General features: G+C 40.8%; 6 protein-coding genes across 11 annotated transcripts; 2 read left to right on the top strand and 4 right to left on the bottom strand.

The window, feature by feature from the left end:
- Position 1: 1 nt before the first annotated feature.
- LOC116916732 (WD repeat domain phosphoinositide-interacting protein 3) lies at positions 2-2,298 on the bottom strand. Its single transcript, XM_032922065.2, has 10 exons — positions 2,132-2,298; positions 1,981-2,067; positions 1,829-1,918; positions 1,639-1,757; positions 1,468-1,582; positions 1,260-1,399; positions 1,102-1,187; positions 931-1,032; positions 687-805; positions 2-603 (listed from the first exon to the last, which is right to left on the bottom strand). The coding sequence occupies exons 1-10, from the start codon at positions 2,196-2,198 to the stop codon at positions 500-502; spliced, it is 1,029 nt and encodes a 342-aa protein (XP_032777956.1). The 5' UTR covers positions 2,199-2,298; the 3' UTR covers positions 2-499.
- Positions 2,299-2,923: 625 nt separating this feature from the next.
- LOC116916754 (inositol monophosphatase 1) lies at positions 2,924-6,067 on the bottom strand. 4 transcript variants are annotated; one of them, XM_045170251.1, is made up of 8 exons: positions 5,541-6,067; positions 5,365-5,415; positions 4,233-4,366; positions 3,905-4,164; positions 3,731-3,836; positions 3,356-3,453; positions 3,227-3,280; positions 2,924-3,152 (listed from the first exon to the last, which is right to left on the bottom strand). In XM_045170251.1, the coding sequence occupies exons 3-8, from the start codon at positions 4,271-4,273 to the stop codon at positions 3,046-3,048; spliced, it is 666 nt and encodes a 221-aa protein (XP_045026186.1). In that variant the 5' UTR covers positions 4,274-4,366; positions 5,365-5,415; positions 5,541-6,067; the 3' UTR covers positions 2,924-3,045. The 4 variants fall into 4 exon arrangements, with proteins under 4 accessions (XP_045026186.1, XP_032777987.1, XP_032777986.1 ...); XM_032922096.2 differs by having other exon boundaries at positions 5,652-6,067; XM_032922095.2 differs by having other exon boundaries at positions 5,365-6,067.
- A 230-nt stretch (positions 6,068-6,297) lies between these two features.
- Positions 6,298-12,468, top strand: LOC116916627 (mucin-5AC). The gene is made up of 7 exons (XM_045169278.1): positions 6,298-6,719; positions 8,693-10,968; positions 11,034-11,074; positions 11,149-11,287; positions 11,352-11,558; positions 11,634-12,014; positions 12,080-12,468. Exons 2-7 carry the CDS (start codon positions 8,698-8,700, stop codon positions 12,131-12,133), a joined length of 3,093 nt encoding a protein of 1,030 aa, XP_045025213.1. The 5' UTR covers positions 6,298-6,719; positions 8,693-8,697; the 3' UTR covers positions 12,134-12,468.
- On the bottom strand, positions 12,369-13,836 carry LOC116916744 (methyltransferase-like protein 22). Of its 2 annotated transcripts, none has more exons than XM_032922081.2 (6): positions 13,634-13,836; positions 13,416-13,559; positions 13,131-13,337; positions 12,897-13,064; positions 12,732-12,831; positions 12,369-12,661 (listed from the first exon to the last, which is right to left on the bottom strand). In XM_032922081.2, the coding sequence occupies exons 1-6, from the start codon at positions 13,722-13,724 to the stop codon at positions 12,469-12,471; spliced, it is 903 nt and encodes a 300-aa protein (XP_032777972.2). In that variant the 5' UTR covers positions 13,725-13,836; the 3' UTR covers positions 12,369-12,468. The 2 variants fall into 2 exon arrangements, with proteins under 2 accessions (XP_032777972.2, XP_032777974.2); XM_032922083.2 differs by having other exon boundaries at positions 13,623-13,774.
- A 1,818-nt stretch (positions 13,837-15,654) lies between these two features.
- Positions 15,655-17,398, top strand: LOC116916726 (activating signal cointegrator 1 complex subunit 1). The gene is given in 9 exon segments (XM_032922059.2): positions 15,655-15,882; positions 15,963-16,068; positions 16,128-16,158; positions 16,160-16,238; positions 16,303-16,481; positions 16,551-16,678; positions 16,735-17,023; positions 17,114-17,271; positions 17,334-17,398. Coding segments are annotated over 8 exon segments (1,017 nt in total). The 5' UTR covers positions 15,655-15,806; the 3' UTR covers positions 17,243-17,271; positions 17,334-17,398.
- LOC116916689 (protein spalten) lies at positions 17,312-20,259 on the bottom strand. Of its 2 annotated transcripts, none has more exons than XM_045170390.1 (6): positions 19,490-20,257; positions 18,540-18,849; positions 18,146-18,385; positions 17,933-18,069; positions 17,759-17,870; positions 17,312-17,702 (listed from the first exon to the last, which is right to left on the bottom strand). In XM_045170390.1, exons 1-6 carry the CDS (start codon positions 20,054-20,056, stop codon positions 17,446-17,448), a joined length of 1,623 nt encoding a protein of 540 aa, XP_045026325.1. In that variant the 5' UTR covers positions 20,057-20,257; the 3' UTR covers positions 17,312-17,445. The 2 variants fall into 2 exon arrangements, with proteins under 2 accessions (XP_045026325.1, XP_032777894.2); XM_032922003.2 differs by having other exon boundaries at positions 17,518-17,700; positions 17,756-17,870; positions 19,490-20,259.
- Between the last annotated feature and the right edge of the window lie 1,090 nt (positions 20,260-21,349).

The following is a 21,349-nucleotide window of genomic DNA, read 5'->3' as shown; positions in this document are numbered from 1 at the left end:
CTGAAATATATTTTTCGTGTATTTTATTTAATTATTATTGATTTTTCGAATCGAGCTACAAGGAACATAACGGGAGCAAAATGGGAACTAGAATTAAGGGCAACAAACGAATGTGAAACCGTCCAATATGAATAAACAAAAACCGTATATAAAAAGGAAAAAAAAGTTTGTTCTTACTATATACCCGCACTTTTATGTTTTTCTTGATTTTTTTCCTCCCCACCACGATACAATAACTCTCCTGGAGATGCATGGCATTCGGTAGAGAGAGAGAGAGCTGGCTTCATGCTGAAATGTTTTAACAATGCGGTGTGTGTATCTCCCTCGAGATAATGATATATGATGAAATGTTTTGTAGACCTAACCGACGATATTGTTTGGTTTTCATCTAGCATCTCTTATACAAGTTGAATACATCATCCAAGCGTCAAATAGCGTACTGTACACAAAAGGAATCGAATGCTGGAAACAAATTCGAGGCTGCTTTTTAGCTACATTTTCAATCACTGGCGTCCGTTTCCAAGAACTGGGCGTACTTGTCACGGGTGCATTCGCCCTTTGAGTTGAAAACGAAACGATAGTACGATCCATCAGCACAAATAGCTGATAGGTACGTATTTTTTTTTTTTTAAAAAGAATGTTAAAAATGAATAACAATACTAGAAGACATGTTGAACTTGATATACCTATCACTGAGTTGGGTTCCGCTCCAAAGGCACAGATACACTGATGACTACCTGGAATGTCAAATTTCGTGAAGGACCACTGTGACGAAAAGTACTTGGGAAGAAAGCTCACTGACAATCTGTAAAACAAACAAGTGCAGGGAATTTTATAGTTGGTTTGAATAACGTTTTATGTTGATTATTGATTGGATGCTTATTCAAGGTTTACCCATTTTTAATTTGGGATCAATGAATGCAAACTTACGAAGAATGTCGATTCTTTTTGGAATCCTCCACCGCGAAAATATGGACTGTGCCATGGTCGCTCGCCGCGCAAAGCAGTGACGAATCAGAGTTGAAATTCAAACTGTTTTCCAAAAAGGAATTCTGTCAGATCAGATTTTGACCTATGATGACGACGCTAGCGAATTTTTACCAATATATTGTAGCTGGTTGAGCACCTCGTCTTAGTTCGCTTATCAGATTGCCTGATGATGTGTCGAATATCCTAATTAGCGTGCCCTTGAACACCGAGAAGAGTACCACATGAAGTCTTTTATTCATTGTACAGTCCAGTTAGCAAGAAAATATTACCTTTTCAGATGCTGTTGCTAACCGTGTGCCTTGAGAGTTAAGCGCAAGGCAGGAGAGGGCAGCCTGATGGGCCGCAATCTCAACAGGAGCCTTCTCTGTACGTGCCAAGTCTATGAGTTGCACTTGACCAGGCTTACGCCCTGCAAACATGATCAGCCAGAAAAACGTTGTTTCAAATGAGGCATTAGTAATTTATGGTAATAGTTACCTGGAAGGGCTAATAATGAATTGGTACTGCTGGGACAGAGAGTACACAAGCCACAAGAATTCATACAAGTTTCAAATACATGTAGTTGTTGTGGGACGAGAGTGAAGGTGTAGACCTATGATAATTTTATTTGTAGTCAGATGCTGAGTTTTGAAGTATAATAGTACAAACCTTCACCATTGTGTCAAGAACCACAACAATCCTGTCCCTCCTCAAACGAACTGATTTGATTGGACTGGATTGTTCAATTTCTATTACTGGTCGTTTTTGAAGGTCATCCCAAATAAGTACTGCAGGGCACAAAAAATAAGAAATACCAAATCTAATGTAATATAAAAAATGAGTTTGAAACCAATGTTACCTTTGTTAGGGGGATATTTTGGTTGGTTGCCACCCCCTACCAGGGCTAAATAATTGCATCTGAAAAGCATCTCAACATGTGCCACTCCACCTAAAAATGGAAACTCTTGAATTATGCCAAAAACAAGGAAACAAAGATTTGTTTTAAAATACCATCAACAAAGTGTTGTCTCTCCTTCTCCCTTAAAGGATCGCAATTGTATATTCGGAACCCGGTTTCGGTTCCGCAAGCAAAACATCCTAAACAGACCATGAAATCACGGGGTTAACGCGTAGACAAGTAAACTTGTATCAAAATAAATACCTTGATCTTGATTAAAACCTGCGTAAATCAATCCATTTTTTAAAGACGAGCTGTAACTGATGTTCATTCTTTCTTTAAAAGATTTGTTCGTTTATTTTATTTCGCTAGACATCCAGACTGAGATGTGACAGGCGAGCAGAGGCTCATTGTTTAGACTCAAACTGGGTTGCCAAGTAAATATACAGCACATTTTAAACTCACATCTGCAGGCAGCACGCAGCAGCAACCAATGGCATATAATTCAATATAACTTTATCTCAGAAAGGGTCTTATTAATCGGAATAAACGTTAAAAAAAGAAACAAACTTGGGCGAAACGTCACGCCACTGTAGAAGATTACGTTCGTTAGGTGCAAACAGAAGCTGGGAAAATATTTTTATATGAAATAATTGGCTTTTTTTCATTACGCAACCCTAACAATAAAAAATGTTACGTCGGGTCGGGGGCTCTGTGTTATTTCCCAAAAGGAATTTTGTTTAGATGGCAACCGAACGCTTGAGGAAGAAGTACTAACTTGCAGCTGCAAGCATGCCACAGTGTAAACAAGTGATTCATGTTGGGAGAAACCGATCAGATCCTTTTCCACTTATCTGCTGCAGATGGGGTTTGACAACATATTACATTTTACCTGTAGTAGATGTAGAAGGTTCAGCAGGTTGGGAAAAAAAAATAGCCTCTATGAATCTAGTTTGTAGAAAAATAATTAGAAAGCTAATCATGATTTCAACCAACTAGAGGTTATTTCTTGTGTGTGAGTGTGATCAAACACCTAGCACAATGAATAAACTTAAACAATTTTAAATTATTTTATTGAAGTTTCTTTCGTTATTCTTTCGAATTCCTTAAATTAACAGTTAAATTAAGACTTTGGTTTTATGTGAAGTAGAATTCAAATTCTACAACTCAGCTATGTTTTAGTCTCTTTCTAATTTCAATTGGTCAAGTAGGGGAATGATTTGTAGAGCCAGTTTTTCTGACGAGGCACATATCATTCTCCGTGACATCAAATCCAATGGTCCTCCTTAATGTAAAGAAAATTTTTCGTGATGTGATGAAACGATGTAAAATTTTATGTTCTATTTGAGATTTCAGTACCTTCAGTGTCGAGACAGACACCTCCTGCCTCCTTTATAATGAGCGCTCCGGCGGCTGTTTTAAATAAAATTGCATAATAGGTAGTAGACTAACGTCTGCAGTCAAATTTTTATGATTTAAAAACATTACCTATGTCCCAAACATGAATCCCGAATTCAAAGTAGCTATCCGCCCCGCCAGCTGCGACTGAGGCCATATTCAATGCAGCGCTTCCCATAGCGCGTAATCTGTCAATCAGAATCGAGAGAATTTATTTTATTTTCTCGACGTAAGCATGTGGCACATAAAAGATAGATAGAGAGGGTTGTCGTGTGTGTTAACACGTACAATTTGATACTCAAATCGACGAGGGCCTGAAACAGAACTCATTATTGAAACACAAAGGCTAAAAATAGTCGAACTTCTGTTTCTTGGGAGTTTTGTTTTCCAACTAAATTCTCCTGCGCTGGTGACAACCGAGCTACCAGAAGTTCACCCTATTAACAAACGGTAATTTGTACTTACCCATGAACTTTGTTCATAAGCGCTGAGACGTTTTTAAGGACGCTTTCCATTTTTTGGGTATCACGGTTTGTGCCGAATTCGGCAATAACTAACGATTTGCTCAAGTCTTGGAAAAAAATAAATACTGTATATACTTAAAATAAACCTTAAATTATTTCCCTTTTCTTAAAATACCTGTTTCCTCAGAGACTCGAATTGGCTTATCATTGAGAAATGCTCCCTGATTACACTTGGCTGTGTACATTTGCTCTAGAATTGGGTTGTAGATAATGCCAATGTGGACATCTTTATGATACAAGACCGCAAGTGCAATGCATGAATGAGGGAAGGAGTGCACAAAGTTCATTGTCCCATCAACTGGGTCGACAATCCAGGTGGGGTCATTTGTAAGGTCACACTTTTCTCCAACTGCCACAGATTCTTCTCCTATAAACCTATAAACCACAGAATGGAATGTAGTGATTTGTATTAAGACTACCACAATAAACAATGTAACAATTACATGTGACTAGGAAAGTTTTCTTTAATCCTGCCAATCAACATTTTCTCTACCGCCTGATCAGTTTCTGTCACGAGATCGACATCACACGATTTGGTGAGCACAGATTTCTTCTTATAAAAAGCTTCTTTGATAATCTATTGATAATAACAAAGTTTGTAAGCATAATTCAGTTTCATCTCAAAGAATTAAAAATTGAATAATGAAATGTACCTCTCCTGCATCTTTCACTGCCTTTAATGCGACCTCAAAAACTACTTCTACATCGAATTCTGTCATAATGACGAAAAACTAACCGCTAATTAGCTTTAATGTGAAATCTGTTAAGTTTCTCGCGGTCAGAATTTTGACAGCTAAAGAGTCGTCTGCTGAAATGTCGATTGCGTATCAATCGATAGCAGGGAGGGAGGTTCCTTTAGATTAATTAGATCACACTACAGAGTGCTACAGAGGACGAAATCGTTACACTATGGTTTCCTCAAACACAGCACGTTGTCCCAAAGATAAACCAACAAAAGAAACAGCTTAGAAATTAACGTGACCTGCGTGACAACTTCCCACAGCCCATTAGCAATAGGTTAATAATTTCGACAAGCATAAATGCTGCTGGTTGTCGTTCGAAATTTCCCTAGTTTCTACGCTTGGCTTTTATGTTGTTTAAAAAACAAAAGCTGGGAAAGAAAATCTTTTGTAAGTAATAACAACTAGTATATTCGCTCAACCACGGCGAGGGGGTTTTCTTTCGGGAAAAGAAAGCGTTACATGAAAAGTAGAAGGTGGGTGGATTTTTATTAGCCATATCCGAATGGGATAGTACTTGACTCTTTCTTTAGTGAGGCATAGTCAATAGATTGAATATAGAGAGAATTTGCTGGAGTATGAAGTTGTATTATGCAATACGATGAATAGCAATTTTGGTTTTTTTCTCACGTATCGTGCTCAATATACCTCCGCTAGGCAGTCGGATGAACCAAATAATGAGACACGCAAAATAAATGACGATGACATTCTTGTGGTCTAACCACTAGCGTCGCTGAGCCCTTCTCACGCGGAACAACTACACGACTTCGACAGTCAAGTTCCGAATGTACGGAAGTTGTATTGCTTTTTAATTTTTTTTTTTAACCAGACTTACTTGCTAGCAAACAGGATGAAGAGTTATCGAGCCGTAGGGCATTGGAAACGCCTAGAAAACAAACAATCAATTCTTAGCGAACCCAAATGGAACTAGCAAGACAGGGAAGTAAGAGTACGAGAACAAATCGAGCAATCATACAGCAGTCGCCAATAATAAATAACGGGACTACTTACATTTGTATTAATTATTTCCCTTGGGTAGATATAAATGATAAATATTTTGCAAGAATTTCCACGTGAGTGAATAGGGTTAATTTTCTAAAAGCCAATTTTGTTGTTGTTTACCTTCTGTTAGGCTTGCTCTGTTTAGTACATTCTTTTTCTGCGAGGAGGGGAGGAGAGAGTGCAATAAAAAAAAATGGCGTGTCACTGCACGTTTTTGAAATAGGGGGAGGATCCACTTAAACGGAGAAAGTGGATAGAGAAAGTGCAATGAACCGAGTTAAAACGAAAGTGGAAATAGCGTTTTCTGTTGAAAAAGGCAACCAGCTCTCTAGAGTCTAGAATTACCCGTTTACTTCGAGAATCGGATTGTGGAAAAGATTACCTTTTTAGCAGACGATATAGGAAAAATACGTAGCCGTTGTAGCAACCGTTCAACGGAATCGGCGTACGGTTTTTTTTCCTTTTAATTTCAGAAAGCATTCTAACTTAAAGTGTACACGTTTATGTGAAAAGAGACGAAAAAAGATGTTGGGTATGAGAATTTTAACGGTCAAGAAGAATGTTTGCTCAAACGAAAAAAATGTGATGAGACAGAGTTCCAATGATCGGTCGTTTAGAGGCGCTGCAGTAGTGCGTAGGATAGTGGAACCCACAAACACCACCCACCCAAACCAGGTGAATACAAAAGGTAAGAGATAGGAAAAAAGGTGGTAGCCCGGGGCAACCGACAATAATAAGGGCCATTCCTTTTCCCTCCTTGCTCTATCCAAGTGGCATACACACACAACAGAAAGAGACCAGGGTTTCCTCTTTCTCCCACTATTCCATTGCATTCTTAGTTCTGCACCGCTCGGCGACAGGTTGCTTTAGCGTTTCTCGTCTTCAAAATTAAAAAGAAACCCACGCACACACACACAGTAAAAATACCACCCAACCACACAGTTTTTGCAGTTTCTCTACGAGATCTTCCCAATTTCGGATAGTAGAGAAAGACAAAAAAGTGTTCGCCGAGTGTTTTGCAGTTTTCTAGTGCATCATCAGTGGCAAACTTTCGTTCTGCTCAACAAAAGGGAACGAGTACGTTGGAATTTGGTTGGTGTAACCGCGTGAGTCACGCAGTTGATCATCACAAAATGCCACGGCGATTGTGAACTCGTCAGGAAAGAAAAAAGCAAAACAAAAGAAACGGTAAACACACACACACAGGTTTGTTGCTTCTTTTGCCTTGAGGTTTTCTAAGGGGCTAGGGGCAGCCTAGGAAAATGCAGAGATAAAAATCAATTATTTCGCCAGTGTTATGAATGAGGTGTGCCTATAGTATGAATAATTCATGTGCCAAGTCTTGGGAAAGAATTATCAAATAGGTCACAGAACAGAAAACTATGAGGGCTGTTAGTAATGGCGACCAGACGGACAAAAAACGGTACAGTCTCTAACGATAGTCATCCAGGGAATTTGTGTCCCAGTCTTATTTGCTAAACAAGACCAATGTATTTTCTTCCTTCATTTGTTTTCTACTTTCTCGAAGAACCTTTCCTCAAGAAAATCCAACCAGGTACGACACGGCCATGTTGGCCTCGAGGAATGTGTTTTAACCTTGAATCGGGTTCTCTACCCAGAAGCCATGGCTTTCTTGGTTCTTTTCATTGAATATATTTTTCCATTTTTAAAAGGAAAACCTTTGAATAAGGGCAACAATGAAAAATGATCAGCTAGTCTCTACATCAAAATAATTAAACTTGCGGCCATGTTTTTTTTTTTTGGCGGATCATTTCGATGTGTAAAATCTGCTCTTGTGTTTGTTGCAATACGAATAATACCGTACGAGAATTGTCGTAAAACATAAATTAGTTTCCATTATCGTTAAAATCAAGACCCGGGTTTCACTTCCGTCGACGTCGTGCGTCTGTCGCAGTGGACGTTGGCGCCCGTAACGGGTTTTAACGACAAAAAAGCGTCTGGCGTCTAACAAACAAAACTTTTCCTTTAAAAGAAGGAATACGGCAAAAAAAGAGACAAAAAGTAAGAAGATTATACCGAAATTGTTTGTTGTCAGGTAGAAAAAGAGAATCCGTCGACGATGAACTTTTGATGTGGGTTACCATCAGGGGAGGAGAAGGTTCCAACGGAAGTGGCTCATTCCAATTTTTTTTCCATTCGAAAAAAGCCATTCTTTTCCACAACGTATTACACATTTTTGTGTCCTTTTTATATCCATTTAGTGGATCGTATACGTCATGCTAGGCCCTCATTTCCACCCCAGTTTCCTTTATACACCGCGATTCTATTATTTACACACACAAAAAAAAAAAAAATAATTGGGTAAAAGGGAGACACCAATTTTCCAACGTCGTTTTGTTATGGGAACTAAAAATTTCACCTTTTTTTCGATAGATCATATCGTTCAAAAAAAAAAGAGAAAGAAAAAAAAGTTGAGTTGGAGGTTCGTTATGGTTGTAGAAGCCAACTTGTCTTTTTCCCAATATATTGTGTTTGCACACGTTTTGTTGTGGTTACCAGGCACGGGGAGCTGGGTTGGCAAGGTAGAGGAAATTGTACACCCCGTGAACGTGCAATCCGATGCCGTATGAATGGTAGGCGTGTTTCAGTTTCTAATCTCGACCCGACCGCGATTCTGCATTGTTTCTAGTTGCTTTGACTGTTGCGTCACAATTCAAATTCATTCGGCAAATCGGAAACGTGCCACCCAAAACAATTTTCATTTCAACTCTTTCAAAAACTGTTTTTTTTCTTTTCGTCATGCCACGTGATACGATCGACTAACGAGGTCTATTTAACGCACGATCTCTTCGGTTTTCCCTTTTCAGATAATCGTTTAAATTGCACACAAGATGATGAATGGATTTTTAGTTTTGTATGTGGCGGTTCATTGCGGAAAGTTGCGTGACCTATGCGCTACTTGAATAGTTAAAGATATATTTATTTATGACGAAAACTGTGATGAAAAGCAAGGATCAATGTCAATGGAGCCTCGGCCTCAATCCATAATTATATCCAGGCGGGAAACAAAAAAATGGCTTTATTAGACCAAATAATATAGGATCGCGAGTGGTAAGCTGAGAGAAGGTTGGGAAGTGCGTGACTTGATTATCGATTTGTGCTCTATTGTTTTGATAAATGTTGTCCTTTTGCTTGTCCAGTTGCCATGAAGACGACGGTCGTGATGCGGACCGAATTGATTGTTGGCCTCGTTGGCCTCGTCTGCTGGATGACGGCTGCTAGCCAGGAGATCCAGCCAGATGAGATTACCACGGAATGGATCACCACAGATGCTCCAGTCACGCTAGTGCCGGCTTTGGAAGCCACTGCGGTCCGTTCAGTCGATAAGGAAATAACAGCCCTCCCACCAAACGATTTACGGGCAAGAATTCTTCTCAACTCGGATTTTGAAGACGATCCAACGCAGCTGACCGCCTCGCAAACGGGTGGCCAGTCAGCGGGCTCTACACTGGACAATAGCCTTAGGTCTAGCAATAATAATGACTGGACGCCGATAGTTTGGGCCTCCACTCGTCTTGTGTCACCACCTTTGCAATCGAATTTCCCTCAGTCGACTCCCTTTCCGTCTCCAGTGTCTGTCCGGCCACCCCCACCTGGACCTTCGACACTTGTCATTCGACCAACACCATTACTGCGACCTCTTCCGACTATTTTGGCCACTCAATCTCGGACTACAACAACCAGTACGGAACGAACGATATCTAGCAGCATCCGGCTGCCATCTACCGAAACGCCGACGGCCACACTACCTCCTGTCTCATCTCGGCCGGCTGTCATTCGTTTTGATCTGGACGATGCTAGCTCAGGCCCTACATTCACAATAATAGCTGATCCGGAAGCTAATGATTCTGTCATCGCTTCTTCCGTTCCCGTTCCAAGCGAAATTACATCCATAGCATCAATTCCAGTTCCAAGCGAAATTCCATCTATGGCGTCAATTCCAGTTGTTAGCGAGGTTACATCCGTAGGAACAATTCCAGTTCCTAGCGCAATGCCAGTCACAGTGCCACCGATTGCTCCAGTTCCAGCCACAGAGCAAGTTCCAAGTGAAATTCCAGATTCAGGACGAGTTTCGGTTACAAGTGAAATTCCAGCAACAGGATTCGTTCCACTTTTTGTCAATCAAACAGAACAACCAAACGATAACCCTCTTTTAGTTGGTAATAGTTCTCTTGTTGTTCCGATTGTCAATTCGGAAGATGTTGCTAATAATACAACAAAAGAACTGACTGGCCAATTGGACGTAGCAGAAGAATCCTTTAACGCTACGGAAAATTCGTTTGCGATGGTTGCAAATGAAACGTTTCCAATCATCAATGAAACATCTACCGCTATACCTGTCGATATGAATTCTACAGATATCGAGGTGGAAGAAAATGTTGTGTTGACACCATCAAGCGAAGATTCGACCGGAGTGGCCAATACTAGTTTAATCACGCAACCGTCTAACGTACTGGTAGCGGGAGGCGAAGAAACGAGCCAGCTGGAAGATGTTCTTACAACGCCTATTGAGGAGAGTCCAGTGACAACAGGTCTGTCCACTATTTTCAGCTCGAATAACCAATCGTCTCCTACGATCGATGTTCCTTCAAATTCTTCTGCAATTGATGAAGCAAACGTCACCGTTTTGTCGACAACAGAAAACAATGTGCCATCAACTAGTTTACGAGCGGCACTCGTGGCGGTTAGTACGAGTGATCCAGTGACCACAGTTACCTGGCAGCCGGAGGAATCGACTGACCAAGAAAGAAATATCGGTAACGGGAAAGGTAATCGAGAAGAATCGGGTCGTTCTACTACCCTTTCGGCTCTTTCTGGGCTAGCCACTTTGTTTCCCGCATTAACGCGACCACCCAGTACGACCGTATTGCCGACAGAGACCAGCAAACCAATCACGACGTCGGCTCCGTCGACGACGCCAAAAACAACAACGACTAGCGCTGTTGTATTCACGTCATCCGGTTGGTCAGTGTCTCCACAGCAAGCGCCACCTACGCCATCCGTCCCACACAATGTTAACCCACTAGCTGGTTGGCCAACAACACCCAATCCACCCGTAACTTTCCAGGAACCATCTGTGCCGTTTTACGATCCAACTTCAACGGAATACTATCCCTATGATGAATGGCCTAGAACAGAGGGTTCGGAAACTGACGATCAGGGTTCTACTACTACAACTATTGTAGCAGTTTCCGTCAGCATTGCAGCCATTCTCTGCCTGGCAATTGCTATTCTTCTTCTGTTGGTATTGCGTCGACGTCGAGCGCGAGCCGTGCAGGGAACGTGCCAGCCTGCACGGATGGATGCCTACAGTTTGGATAATGTCAGCCAATCCAACACGTGGCAGCGGGGAAAAGTTCGCAACAGTTTGCGCGCCTCAAAACGATCCTATTGTAATCAGGCCTTTGACGATTCGGTACATTTTATTTTTAAAAAAGAAGTATGAACTTTTTTTAGCTAACTTAATCTTTTCAAATGTAGACGGTGTTTTCGGTGCCGTTGACAGCAGCTCAGCTGGCTTTGTACATGGAGAAGCCTATTACAAGCATTGAGGCTGAGTTTCGTAACATTGCCACGTCGACTGTGCGCATCGATGAACTGCACCTGTAGGCGTCGAGACCAAGAATCGTTATGCTAATGTTTTGCCTGTTCCCGAGACACGTGTTCATATCCGTGTACAAGAAAATCAGCCAGCAGATACCATTGAACAGTATATCAATGCCAATTATATCAAGGTAGGATTTATTTTGTAGCTGAAGTCACGAGTATTAAAATATTTATCTGGTTTTGAATGGATAGGGGCCGAAAGAGGAGCCTCATTTTTATATCGGGTGCCAAGGACCTATGGAAGAGACGGTTCAAGATTTTTGGCAAATGATTTGGGAGAATCAGTGCAAGATAATCATTCAGTTGACAGACCTGTCAGAGAATGGTGTTTCTCGCTGCGCAGAGTACCTTCCCCCCTCGGAAGTACTGGACTGTCACCGCCTTTATGGTGACTATCAGGTCCGTTCTTTTTTTTTACTTCCGTGGCTCACTTTTATGGTCTGATTGTTTAATCTGTATCTAAAATGTGAACAGGTTACTCTCAAATCGAGAGAACTGCGCGATAATTACGTCACATCTCACATCCAATTGAAACGAATGGAAGACAATCTAGTGCGTGACATTACGCACTTGTGGTATAGTTCTTGGCCAGCCACTGGCGTTCCAGAGGACGGCAAGACTATTGTTTCCCTATTGCTGGAAGCTCGTAAAGGACAGTCCAAGGAACAAAGAGCTCCTATGGTGGTCCATTGTAGCCCAGGAACAGGACGGACAGGGGCTGTCTTGGCCATCGATGTCTGCATGAGACATCTTGATTCGAGCCGGAGTATCGATATCCCCCGGTCCGTCCATCGTCTTCGACAGGACAGGGCCGGCTGTGTACAAACTGGGGAACAGTACGCTTTCATATACAAAGTATCAAGTTAAAATTTTATCTGCAATTATTTTAAGCTTTTAATAATCAAATATTTTCTTTCTAGTCGGTAAATTACTACGCCTCCCAGTTAAGCAATGCTGCCTTGGATTCGCTGTAAAACAGCAAGTGAGAGCGCAAGCACAAGTTGCCTGCGTTGAAATGAAACGGGCAAAGCACTCACGATCCTGTATATCCATGACCACTGTGAAAGGGAGGGAAAAAATTATCTTGTCTGTAATTTTTTGTTTGTTGCTGTTATCATGTTTCACCTTTCTCCCTCCACTTTCTCCATCAACACCGCTTGACATGTAGAAGCGGAGGCTAAATATTCACGGACAAAGAAACAAAACAAATCATAACCAGTGACTTAATATTCACACGCTTAATACATCCCTATCTATTTACATGATTAGTCCGATGATGGAGAATAAATTCTATTTGTTGAGCATTAAATTAAGGCGATGGGCCCTTTTCTTGAATTTTGAATAATACGAGTTCTTTAACTCGCTCGTAGCAAAAATATTGAGTTATTTGACTAGTATCGAGCTGCACAATATCGTATGAATTAAATTCTTGTAAAAGATTTTCGTGAAAGTAGTTGTAACAGGGGGCTACTACGTCCAAATCCGACAAAGTAAACACGAATCTAGAAAATCAGAACAATATTTGGTTGGTGAGTTCGATGAAATACACTTATCGACCTCTAGCGACATTACCTTTTTTCAAGGGCAATGAGGGCAGTTTTCGGACGGCCCATGCCCATCAGTTTTTTCAGAGTCGACAAAAAGGCATCAGTTAAATCATCGTGATATACAACTTTAGAAATAAGTAATTAAATTAGAAATACTCTATTCCATTGCCTATGAGGAAATTATTCTTACCATCTGCTGCTAGAAGCAATTTTGAGTTTTGTAGAAGACCAACTAGCTTTTCTGAATAATTTGAATTGCAAAAATCTAGTTCCATGGCTTCAACCTGGCCTGTGATCCACTTTGAATTCTGTTTAATATTTGTATCAATCAAGGACAGGATATTCCCTTTCGAAATGTCTGAAAATGAACATGGTGTATTAGGCTGAAAATTTAATACAAAAAAAAGTTCTGATGGATCATTACCTGTACTCACAACATGACCAGCCACCATTCCTGCAACAATACTTGTTAATCCAGTACCAGCTCCAAGCTCAACTACAATATCATCTTTACAAATTTTGAAATCTGTGTCTTCTTTCGTGGCATGGTGAAGTAAGAAATCTGCCAATAAAAATGCTCCTCGCCAGACTTGTAACCCCACTAAGTCGAGTGAAGTATTGACATGATGTTCTGTAACAAGTTCAAAACGGTTCCAGAGTAGATAATGGCTATTTGTCTCTCTCCAACTAGAAGTATAATGGTATTTACTTATAGAAAGGGAATAATCTGGAGTATAGTTCTTCCTTTGGACAATTAGATCACCATCACCATCAGCAGCCACTTCTTCATTCACATTTTGGTGAAGACTAAGACTATGATTCTTAGGTAGGCTAAACTTGAAGGTTGAAATCACTGGTGTAAGAAAATAAATGCGTTACATGACTATTTTTATTTTTAAGGATTATTTATGCTAACTTGGACTTTACCAATGTGTTCATCATCATCAACCGATTCTCCTTCACTGAACACATGGACTTCTGATGTTACTTTATAATCGCTAAGGTCTAGATCTTCCATATTAGTCTTCGTATAAATATTAGGACGAAGGTAAACAATACGGAGTACACAATTCAAAACAAATTAGGTAAAAGAATAAATAAATTCAGAAGCAGACGAGTCTATGAAAATTGAAAAATATTGCCCCCTGGTGGCGGGAATTGTAGTTGTTGAATCATTATTGAAATTTCCCGACGTCATTTACACTATTGGGGAGGACCGAAGATCTGAGAATCGTCCTATGGGGAAGCAGCCTGCGGGAAGCTGTGGGAACGAACGCAACCGGAACCGCTACGGGAAGTATTGCCTTGCTTACATATTAGGCTTGTTTTAACGCATTTATTTCGGGTAGGTCAATCTAACCATTAATAGTTCTTTTTAGGTAAAGTGGGCCTTGGCCGCAGCATTACTGCTGTGGTATGGGGTCGGTCTCAAGACGTACCTGCGCGCTTCAGGTGAGACTGACTGCAGCATGCCCCACCCGGGTATTACCTGGGCTGCAAGGTGTTCTTGAGTATAAATTGCCCAAATGGCAGCCTGCTTTGCTCATAAGTGGGCTGCCCCACCCTCCATTGACGGGGAAGCGAGTGGCGGGAGAGCCGAGCCAAGGCGATCATGAGCAAAATATGGATCGCCGGATGGTGTACAGACTGCACGGGCAAGGGTCCAGCTGCTGGATCTCCTCAAGGATGAACAGTCGCGCGTGGTCTCAGCGCCACGTGGAATGCCATTACCACAAACGTCAATCCAATTCAAATCGAATGCTTTCAACAGTTCTACAGTTCCAGCATACACAAGTGTTTCAGACAGTTCCAGCATACACAAGTGTTTCAGACAGTTCCAGTGATAGTGCGGTGTGAACAAACCAAAAGTGAAAAGCAGTGTGACAAAAGACACATTACTAGTGAATAAACGTGCACCAGACACTTTGAGTGATAGTGCAGTGTAAAAAACAAAACAAAAATGCCTTCCGTTGGGAAAATTGCTGTTTTGGCTGTCGGTGCCGCTGCTGCCTTGGGATACCTAGCAAAGAAGTGGATGGCAGCTTCGGTTGTTAGGGCCGTTGCTGATCCTGAGCAAATTTATCCTGATCCAGAGATAGACTATGTTGAGGTCGTAGTAATTGCAGTTCCTGACCGTGACCGGAGAAGCCAAAGACGTGAGCTTGCTGAAGTTTCCCACTCTGCTAGAGCTAGGGATAGGCGGGCACTGTGGGGTCCACGTTTCCGCCAAAGAAAAGTCCCCCTTGTCCATAACCCAATAGCGCTTAGCGATCTGTGTCGGTCGAGGGTTTTGAAATCGTTTCTGCCAATGAAGACTTCAGGTTTCATTGAGACTCTGGGACTTCCAAAGAGACTGTCGGATTTCATCTTCTCTGATTGTACTGTGGTTGAGTAAGTTAAGCGGTTAAGTTAAGTTAAGTTAAGTTAAGTGGTGTTTCAAAAATTGCCAAATCAAAATTCCAATGTCAAAATTCCAATAACAAAATTCCTTTTATAGTTCCCTGTGTTTAAGATCCACTACTTGGTTGTGCTTTGCCAGGTAGTGTAAGTGAGGTGAATTGACTGTCTTGTTAGTTATCACAAGCAGCAAAGAACCAAACTTCCACTACTTGAGTAATATCTCATCAGATTTAGTTGCCTATGTGTATTGTTTCGTTGTGTGTTTCGTTATGGCTTAAAATATGTGTTGGGCTGTTGGCCGAATGAACGCGGCTTTACAACTCATTGCTTTACCTATGCTAAAGATTCACACGTAGAGAAAACATCCGCTCCGGTGTATGGTACCAAAAAAACGGCTTGAGTTGGGTGGTATAGTTACCCAGATCCATGGGCCACAACCATTATTTTGTTTGATTGAAAATTTACTAAATTTAAACTAAAAAAAGCTTAATTTGCTGATCGTTCATTTTGAATTTATCACGTTTTGAAATGGAAAATGTGCAGAAGCGTGATGGTACCGTCGTCTGCTTGTGTTGTTTTCTCGATATCACCATATCACATTATCACATTTTTTAGTTCCAAAGCAGCATGGATGTAATTCAACCGCAAGTGATTTGGATTGATAATAGGTGCTACCGTAAGAATCGAATCTCCCCATTGTATGACGATGGGAATGACGTACCAGGATGGTATTGAACTGTCCAATAAACAACATGATGGACAACATTTGGGATCATGTAACTTATATCACATCACATAACTTTCTTGCAGGTACAATTTTTACATTAAGTACTAAAATAAAAACTTTTTATTTTAGTTGAATCCTGTGATTATGATGATGAAGGTGATTCTTGTGAAACAGCAAATGTTCCAATTGAGCAACTTGGAGATGGAAGGTTTCGTGTCAAAATGTGTATAGCAAGGTGAGATTTTAAAGTGTAACAGCTAATCATAGTCTCCATGCATTAAATTTTTTTTTTAGTGAATATTATTCAAAAATAATTGGAAGGAAATGGAGATGCAAAGCGGCAAATTGAAAAAGATACCAAAGTCCAGTTATTTATTCCTAAGAAGGGTCAATCTGGGGATGTTGGTATGAATGATTCAAGTTTTTGCACATTCATTCTAAATTATACTTAATGCTTTTCCAATTTAAGTCATCACCGGGTTCAATGCTAAAGATGTCACGTCCGCCTTTGTACGAGTCAGCCTTGTGGTGTCAAACGCTCGAAAGCGAATGCCTTTCACACATTTTGTCTCCATACCCCTGACTACTCCTAATATTAAAGCGCGTTTTATCCAATTCAAAAATGATGTACTTCAATTTTCACGAGGCGTAAGTGTTATTTAATTCACTTTATCAAATTTAAGGAGGTTTTTTATTATTTGAAAATGTTTTCCACAGGCCATTGATGAAGATTTATTTCAAAATCCTGATAAACTTCATTTAACTATTGGAACACTGGTACTTCTCAGCAATGAGGAAAGATTGCGAGCTGCACAAAGTTTACAAAATTGCGGAAAGCGCATAAGGTATCCTGTAATCCGATTACTCAGGAACTTTTGATAGAATTACTTTTTTCTTTAAGAGATCTCATGGGATCGACTCCTCTTCAAATCGAAATTCGAGGCGTGGAATACATGAACGACGACCCAGAGAGGGTAGACGTCTTGTATGGAAAGTGCGCTGACAGTTCAGGTCGCCTACAGCAAATGGCTGATGCCATAGTGGATTCATTAGAAGCGGATGGCTTGCTGGATCGCCAGTATGATCACGTCAAACTTCATGCAACCATTATGAATTCGTTGTTTAAAGTAAAAGACGATTCAGAAAATGATCCTGTGCGTTCCACTTTCAATGCTAGACCCATACTAGAGGTAATGTAGAATTAAAGTGTCTTTGGTAGACGCAATGTAATGCGTATCTTGTTTTATTTTGTATTGTTTCGTTTGTTTTTTTTATGGTAGAACTGGAAGGACTATAATTTTGGTACTGTAATGGTCGACGAGATTCACCTTTCGCAACGCTATTCGACTTCTCAATCAACCAAATATTACGTGGCTAGCGCACAAATCGCCCTTAATCAGGAGTTGTAATTCCACCTCCCATCATTTCCAAATTTTTGGTATGTTTCTGACGATTTTCATCAGTGAATGAATCAAGAATTGATTAATTTCATTTTATTAGAGGTGTGGAACTGGTGATATATTTGCAGGACATCTATCGGGGCAATATATGTATATGGAAAGTGATGGTGGATAATGTTATAAGTTTTTCGAGCACACGTTCTTTTCACTCTTTACAGCTTGCTGAGATTAATTACGAGTACCGTGATGTTGTCTACCGATCCACGCTGATAAGCCTGCATAGCAAGGCTTTTTGCGCCGAGGTGCGGTTCGTGAAGTCGCTGACGAACGTAAAAAGCAGCTTCTTCGTTGGTAAAAGCATCCCACAATCCATCAGATGCAAGAATGAGGAAGCTAGGCTGATGAAGTCGGAGTTCGTGAAGATCAAAAGAAAGTACATCCGGTTCGGCAATCAACAGTTTGCGATCCTGCATATTTGGTTAGGATTTATTTGATCCCTTTAGCGTTGCTTATTCATCATACCTTTAAGAGGAAAGTCTCCTAGAGCACGGGAAGTTGCTAGAATTCCGGCCACTCTCCACACACCGTTGAAAGATATAAACCCACCGGCTTCTTGGATTCGCTTTCGTTCTTTCAACTGTTGTACCACAAGCAGAGATGATCCATTGGTCCTCAAGCACTTATGGAGAATTTATTTACCTGTTGAGGCTTGTGGTCGAAAGACAAGGGGATAACAGTTCCCTTGGCATCACAAAGGATACCTCTCGAATCTCCAACGTTGGCTACAGTCAGTTGTCCTGATGCTGAATCCAAGATCGCTACCAAAGCGGTACTGCCTTTTAGGGGCGTATTGTGGAACAGTGTTTGAAAACGATGTAGGATTTTATGGAATTATTGACGGGTTCTTTTTACCTGCTACGTCATTGCGCTTCTTGGCCTCGACCAGCAGGGCCTTATCGGATTCCATGATCGCTGTTGTGAGCTCACTAGACAGGTCAAATTCTCCACTTGCAACGAGTGATTGACGCTTTGAAGTGGTGGGTATCGGCATTCGTGCGCTGCTTTTTCGCCTTAGTTCAAGTTTTCTAGTGGCTTCTCGTCCACTACTTCCCCGCCTCAGCATGCCACTGACATTAGGTAAATCTCCTTGGCCTAGAATTAAAAAAATAACAATTAAATATTTTGATTTTTATTTGAAATCTGATGAAGGAGATTACAATGCTTTCATTTTAAAATTCAATTATTTTGTTAACCAGGTCTGTCTTAAACGAAGCTACAAAGCAGGGTGAGAATACTGATACCCGACCTTCTTGTTGTGAATGCTGCCTTCTATTCAAGGATGGAGTTTTAGTCATCTCTGATTGCGAAGGCAACTCCTGTTGCTGGCTGGTCAAGCTGTTTCTGCGGCCAATTTTTGCTGTTGTTCCATTTTTGTCAGGTAAAGCCGGCTCGGGTGGATCGTTATTGGCGTTCGGTTCTTCTATCCGAATCTCCTGATAACCGCTTGAAGGAGAAACTGATGTGCATGGTTCGTATAATGGAAGCCGACTCTTGTAGTTTACAGACCGTTTCTCCAGCCAATTAACAATCCAACGCTGAGCGAAATCAGCCGCGAACTATAGACAAAACAAAATTGAATGTGTAACTAACACGTCAAACTTGCGTTGTGTTTCATATGATTTTGAAAAAAGAAAACAAAGTGGATATATTTATAGATCTGGGAACAAATAGTCGGTTGAAGTCAGTAGATGGCCCTCATTTTGTTCAAAGAGTAAACGGGGGGCTATTTTTGAAAGAGGACATGATACTTTTATGACGGCGCGAGGTGTAGGAAGGGATGAAGACTTAAATATCTTCACCTCAAAAGAGAAAGGAACAACAGGGACTTGACCAAAATAGCTACGTTTTATCTTGGCAAAGAACATTATGTATGTCATGCGTGTCTACGAGCACGAGCTAGCGTCTCCTGTCAACTTCGACTTTTTCCCCTCAGTAATACATTACCGAAGATCCCTTACCATAGATAGAAAAAAAAATGTTCTGCGTCAAGAAAATGTTCACGTTTGAACCGGTTCACTAAGTAAACGAACCCGCTGTGCTCCCTAATGAGGAGCACAGCTGGCCCTTCTTAATGCGTGGAACGTGATGATTGATGGCGCTAGCTATTGCCACTAATGAAATGACAATGAATCTCATTCTACTATGAATGGTGATTAATCTGTCGCTTCTATTCATCAGACGAACTGTATTTCTTACTTCGCCTCCATGCCCGTCATAAATAGCGAAGAGATGGAGCTGTGTGCCTCCCAGTTTTTCGACCAAAGTAAATCGATCCTCCATTTTGGGTCGTCTGCCTTGTAGAGCAAAACAAGCAGACTGCTCAGTGCTCGAACGTAGATCCCACGTAGAACCGGGACTCTTCATATGTAGATTAAGTAAATCACCTTTTCGAACAGGGCCCAGAGTGACAATTAACCTGGTGACGTATGTCTTCACCTTCCGAATCAATCTTCGTAAAATTCTTGACAACAACAGAGTCCAACCTTGAATGCGTTCGTTACGGGCAGCCGCCCCGATCAGACCTAGGGCGAACAGGCCAAATAATAATGGCACGAAATTCAAGCTGCTGCTGCTGCTGCTGCTGTTGCCGTTTTTGTCAGCTCTATAAAGCGACGGTTCATCGAAATTTTGAAATTCGAGTGACAAACTTGGTAACTCAATTTGATCAATATCTGCCCTGATCCCTTTGATAGAACGAGCTGATAATCGCATCAGGATTGAACACGCTTCGTAGAGAACATCTGACTCTGTAGAGTCATCCATGCTTTGGCTAGTAAGTTATCATGGGCGGAGAAGTAAGCACTTTTGCACAGCAGCACGAAGAAGACGAAAAAAACAACAATAAACAGAGGAAATAGGCGGAAGCGGAAGTAAGAGACGAGAGCGGCCGTTGGGAACAGTTGTCTTTCCGTCTTGAAACTGAATTTGTAAAATGTGGTTGGTTGCTAACGTTTCTTTGGGAGATGTCTCTCCTCCAAAATCTCGATTGCCAGAAGAGGGGTCTATTTTTAACCTCGGTAGTGAGAGCTAGACAGAAGAAAAACGAAAGAAAAAGAAAACAAAATGGAAAAACCCGCCTTCTTCTTCCATGTTGAAATTTGGCTTATTACGGCGCTTACATCAACACCGACAACTTATTCTTACAGACCCTTTTTTTTTAGTGTGCCCATAATACTTTGTTTTAAAACAAACGAATCGATTACGTTTTCTCTAACGGGTCAAGGCATTTTGTCGAAATTGGTTTTTGCGAGAATTGTCCTGTTATCTTTTTAAAATTTCCTTATTTTTACCTGTTTGTCAGTCTGTTGGTTCAGTGCTCGATAACGGATAACTTATCACCAAACTGGTCTGTTATCCTCGAAGGGACAAGACAGGCACTCCTTAGGAATTCGTGGAGTATAGGAAACTTCACACTCAAAATATTATTTACAATGCATTAAACAGAACTTGAACAGCAAATAAAGCCGACTAAAGCACCTCCTCCAGTTTTGTGACTTTCTGTTTAGTTCCTAAAGGTTCGTTTTGTTTTGTATGGCGTTTGTCTTTTCAACATTTACTCTACCTCAGCGTTTGAACACGCTACGTGTTGTCTTACACTATTCGCTACGTTAAAGAAAAAAAAATAATGTATCCTAAATCGAATAAGTATTTATAGTTTATTGCGTACGTTTAGTCGTTGAAGTACTGGATGACGAAATAGCCCAAAACTGACTAGAATGATTAGGTATTGTTTCCATCGTTGCTACCTCATCTTTTTACATAATTTTTTTATTCAGGTGACGTTTCAGATATCAGATTTCAGCGATCTTGCATAAATGAGTACGTGCACGTCATTCAACATTCAACTGAATTAGCCCAAGAAAAAAACTTCTTCGAGCTGTGCATAAATAGGTTTTTGTCTCCCACGCAAGACAAGTAAGGCATAATCACTGGTGCGTGCCGAATACGAAAGAGTCGATAGTCGAGAGTGTTGAATGTGCCATAGGTTAATTGCCTTTCGATTCTTGAAATGGCAAGCCTAGTGAATTTTGTTTATCTAATATCCATGTAACAGTT

Source organism: Daphnia magna, linkage group LG2, assembly GCF_020631705.1.
Source record: "Daphnia magna isolate NIES linkage group LG2, ASM2063170v1.1, whole genome shotgun sequence".
In the NCBI taxonomy this organism is placed as follows: domain Eukaryota; kingdom Metazoa; phylum Arthropoda; class Branchiopoda; order Diplostraca; family Daphniidae; genus Daphnia; species Daphnia magna.
This window is presented reverse-complemented; position numbering and strand designations above follow the sequence as displayed.

Bases quoted from the DNA above. Each gene is read 5' to 3' on its own strand.
- LOC116916754 (XM_032922094.2), bottom strand. From the start codon at position 4,508: ATGACAGAATTCGATGTAGAAGTAGTTTTTGAGGTCGCATTAAAGGCA. The intron at 4,367-4,442 runs GTACATTTCATT...TATTATCAATAG, and splicing joins CAGTGAAAGATGCAGGAGAG to ATTATCAAAGAAGCTTTTTA. The intron at 4,165-4,232 runs GTAATTGTTACA...TGTGGTTTATAG, and splicing joins GAAAACTTTCCTAGTCACAT to GTTTATAGGAGAAGAATCTG.
- LOC116916689 (XM_045170390.1), bottom strand. From the start codon at position 20,056: ATGGATGACTCTACAGAGTCAGATGTTCTCTACGAAGCGTGTTCAATC. The intron at 18,386-18,539 runs GTCGGGTATCAG...TTTTAATTCTAG, and splicing joins GCAGCATTCACAACAAGAAG to GCCAAGGAGATTTACCTAAT. The intron at 17,871-17,932 runs GTAAATAAATTC...GTGGTACAACAG, and splicing joins TCGACCACAAGCCTCAACAG to TTGAAAGAACGAAAGCGAAT.
- LOC116916627 (XM_045169278.1), top strand. From the start codon at position 8,698: ATGAAGACGACGGTCGTGATGCGGACCGAATTGATTGTTGGCCTCGTT. The intron at 10,969-11,033 runs GTACATTTTATT...TTTCAAATGTAG, and splicing joins ATCAGGCCTTTGACGATTCG to ACGGTGTTTTCGGTGCCGTT. The intron at 11,288-11,351 runs GTAGGATTTATT...TTGAATGGATAG, and splicing joins TCAATGCCAATTATATCAAG to GGGCCGAAAGAGGAGCCTCA.
- LOC116916732 (XM_032922065.2), bottom strand. From the start codon at position 2,198: ATGAACATCAGTTACAGCTCGTCTTTAAAAAATGGATTGATTTACGCA. The intron at 1,400-1,467 runs GTAACTATTACC...TCATGTTTGCAG, and splicing joins TTCATTATTAGCCCTTCCAG to GGCGTAAGCCTGGTCAAGTG. The intron at 1,033-1,101 runs GTAAAAATTCGC...TTTGGAAAACAG, and splicing joins CAACCAGCTACAATATATTG to TTTGAATTTCAACTCTGATT.
- LOC116916744 (XM_032922081.2), bottom strand. From the start codon at position 13,724: ATGGAAGATCTAGACCTTAGCGATTATAAAGTAACATCAGAAGTCCAT. The intron at 13,560-13,633 runs GTAAAGTCCAAG...TTCTTACACCAG, and splicing joins TGATGATGATGAACACATTG to TGATTTCAACCTTCAAGTTT. The intron at 12,662-12,731 runs GTAATGTCGCTA...CTGATTTTCTAG, and splicing joins CTCATTGCCCTTGAAAAAAG to ATTCGTGTTTACTTTGTCGG.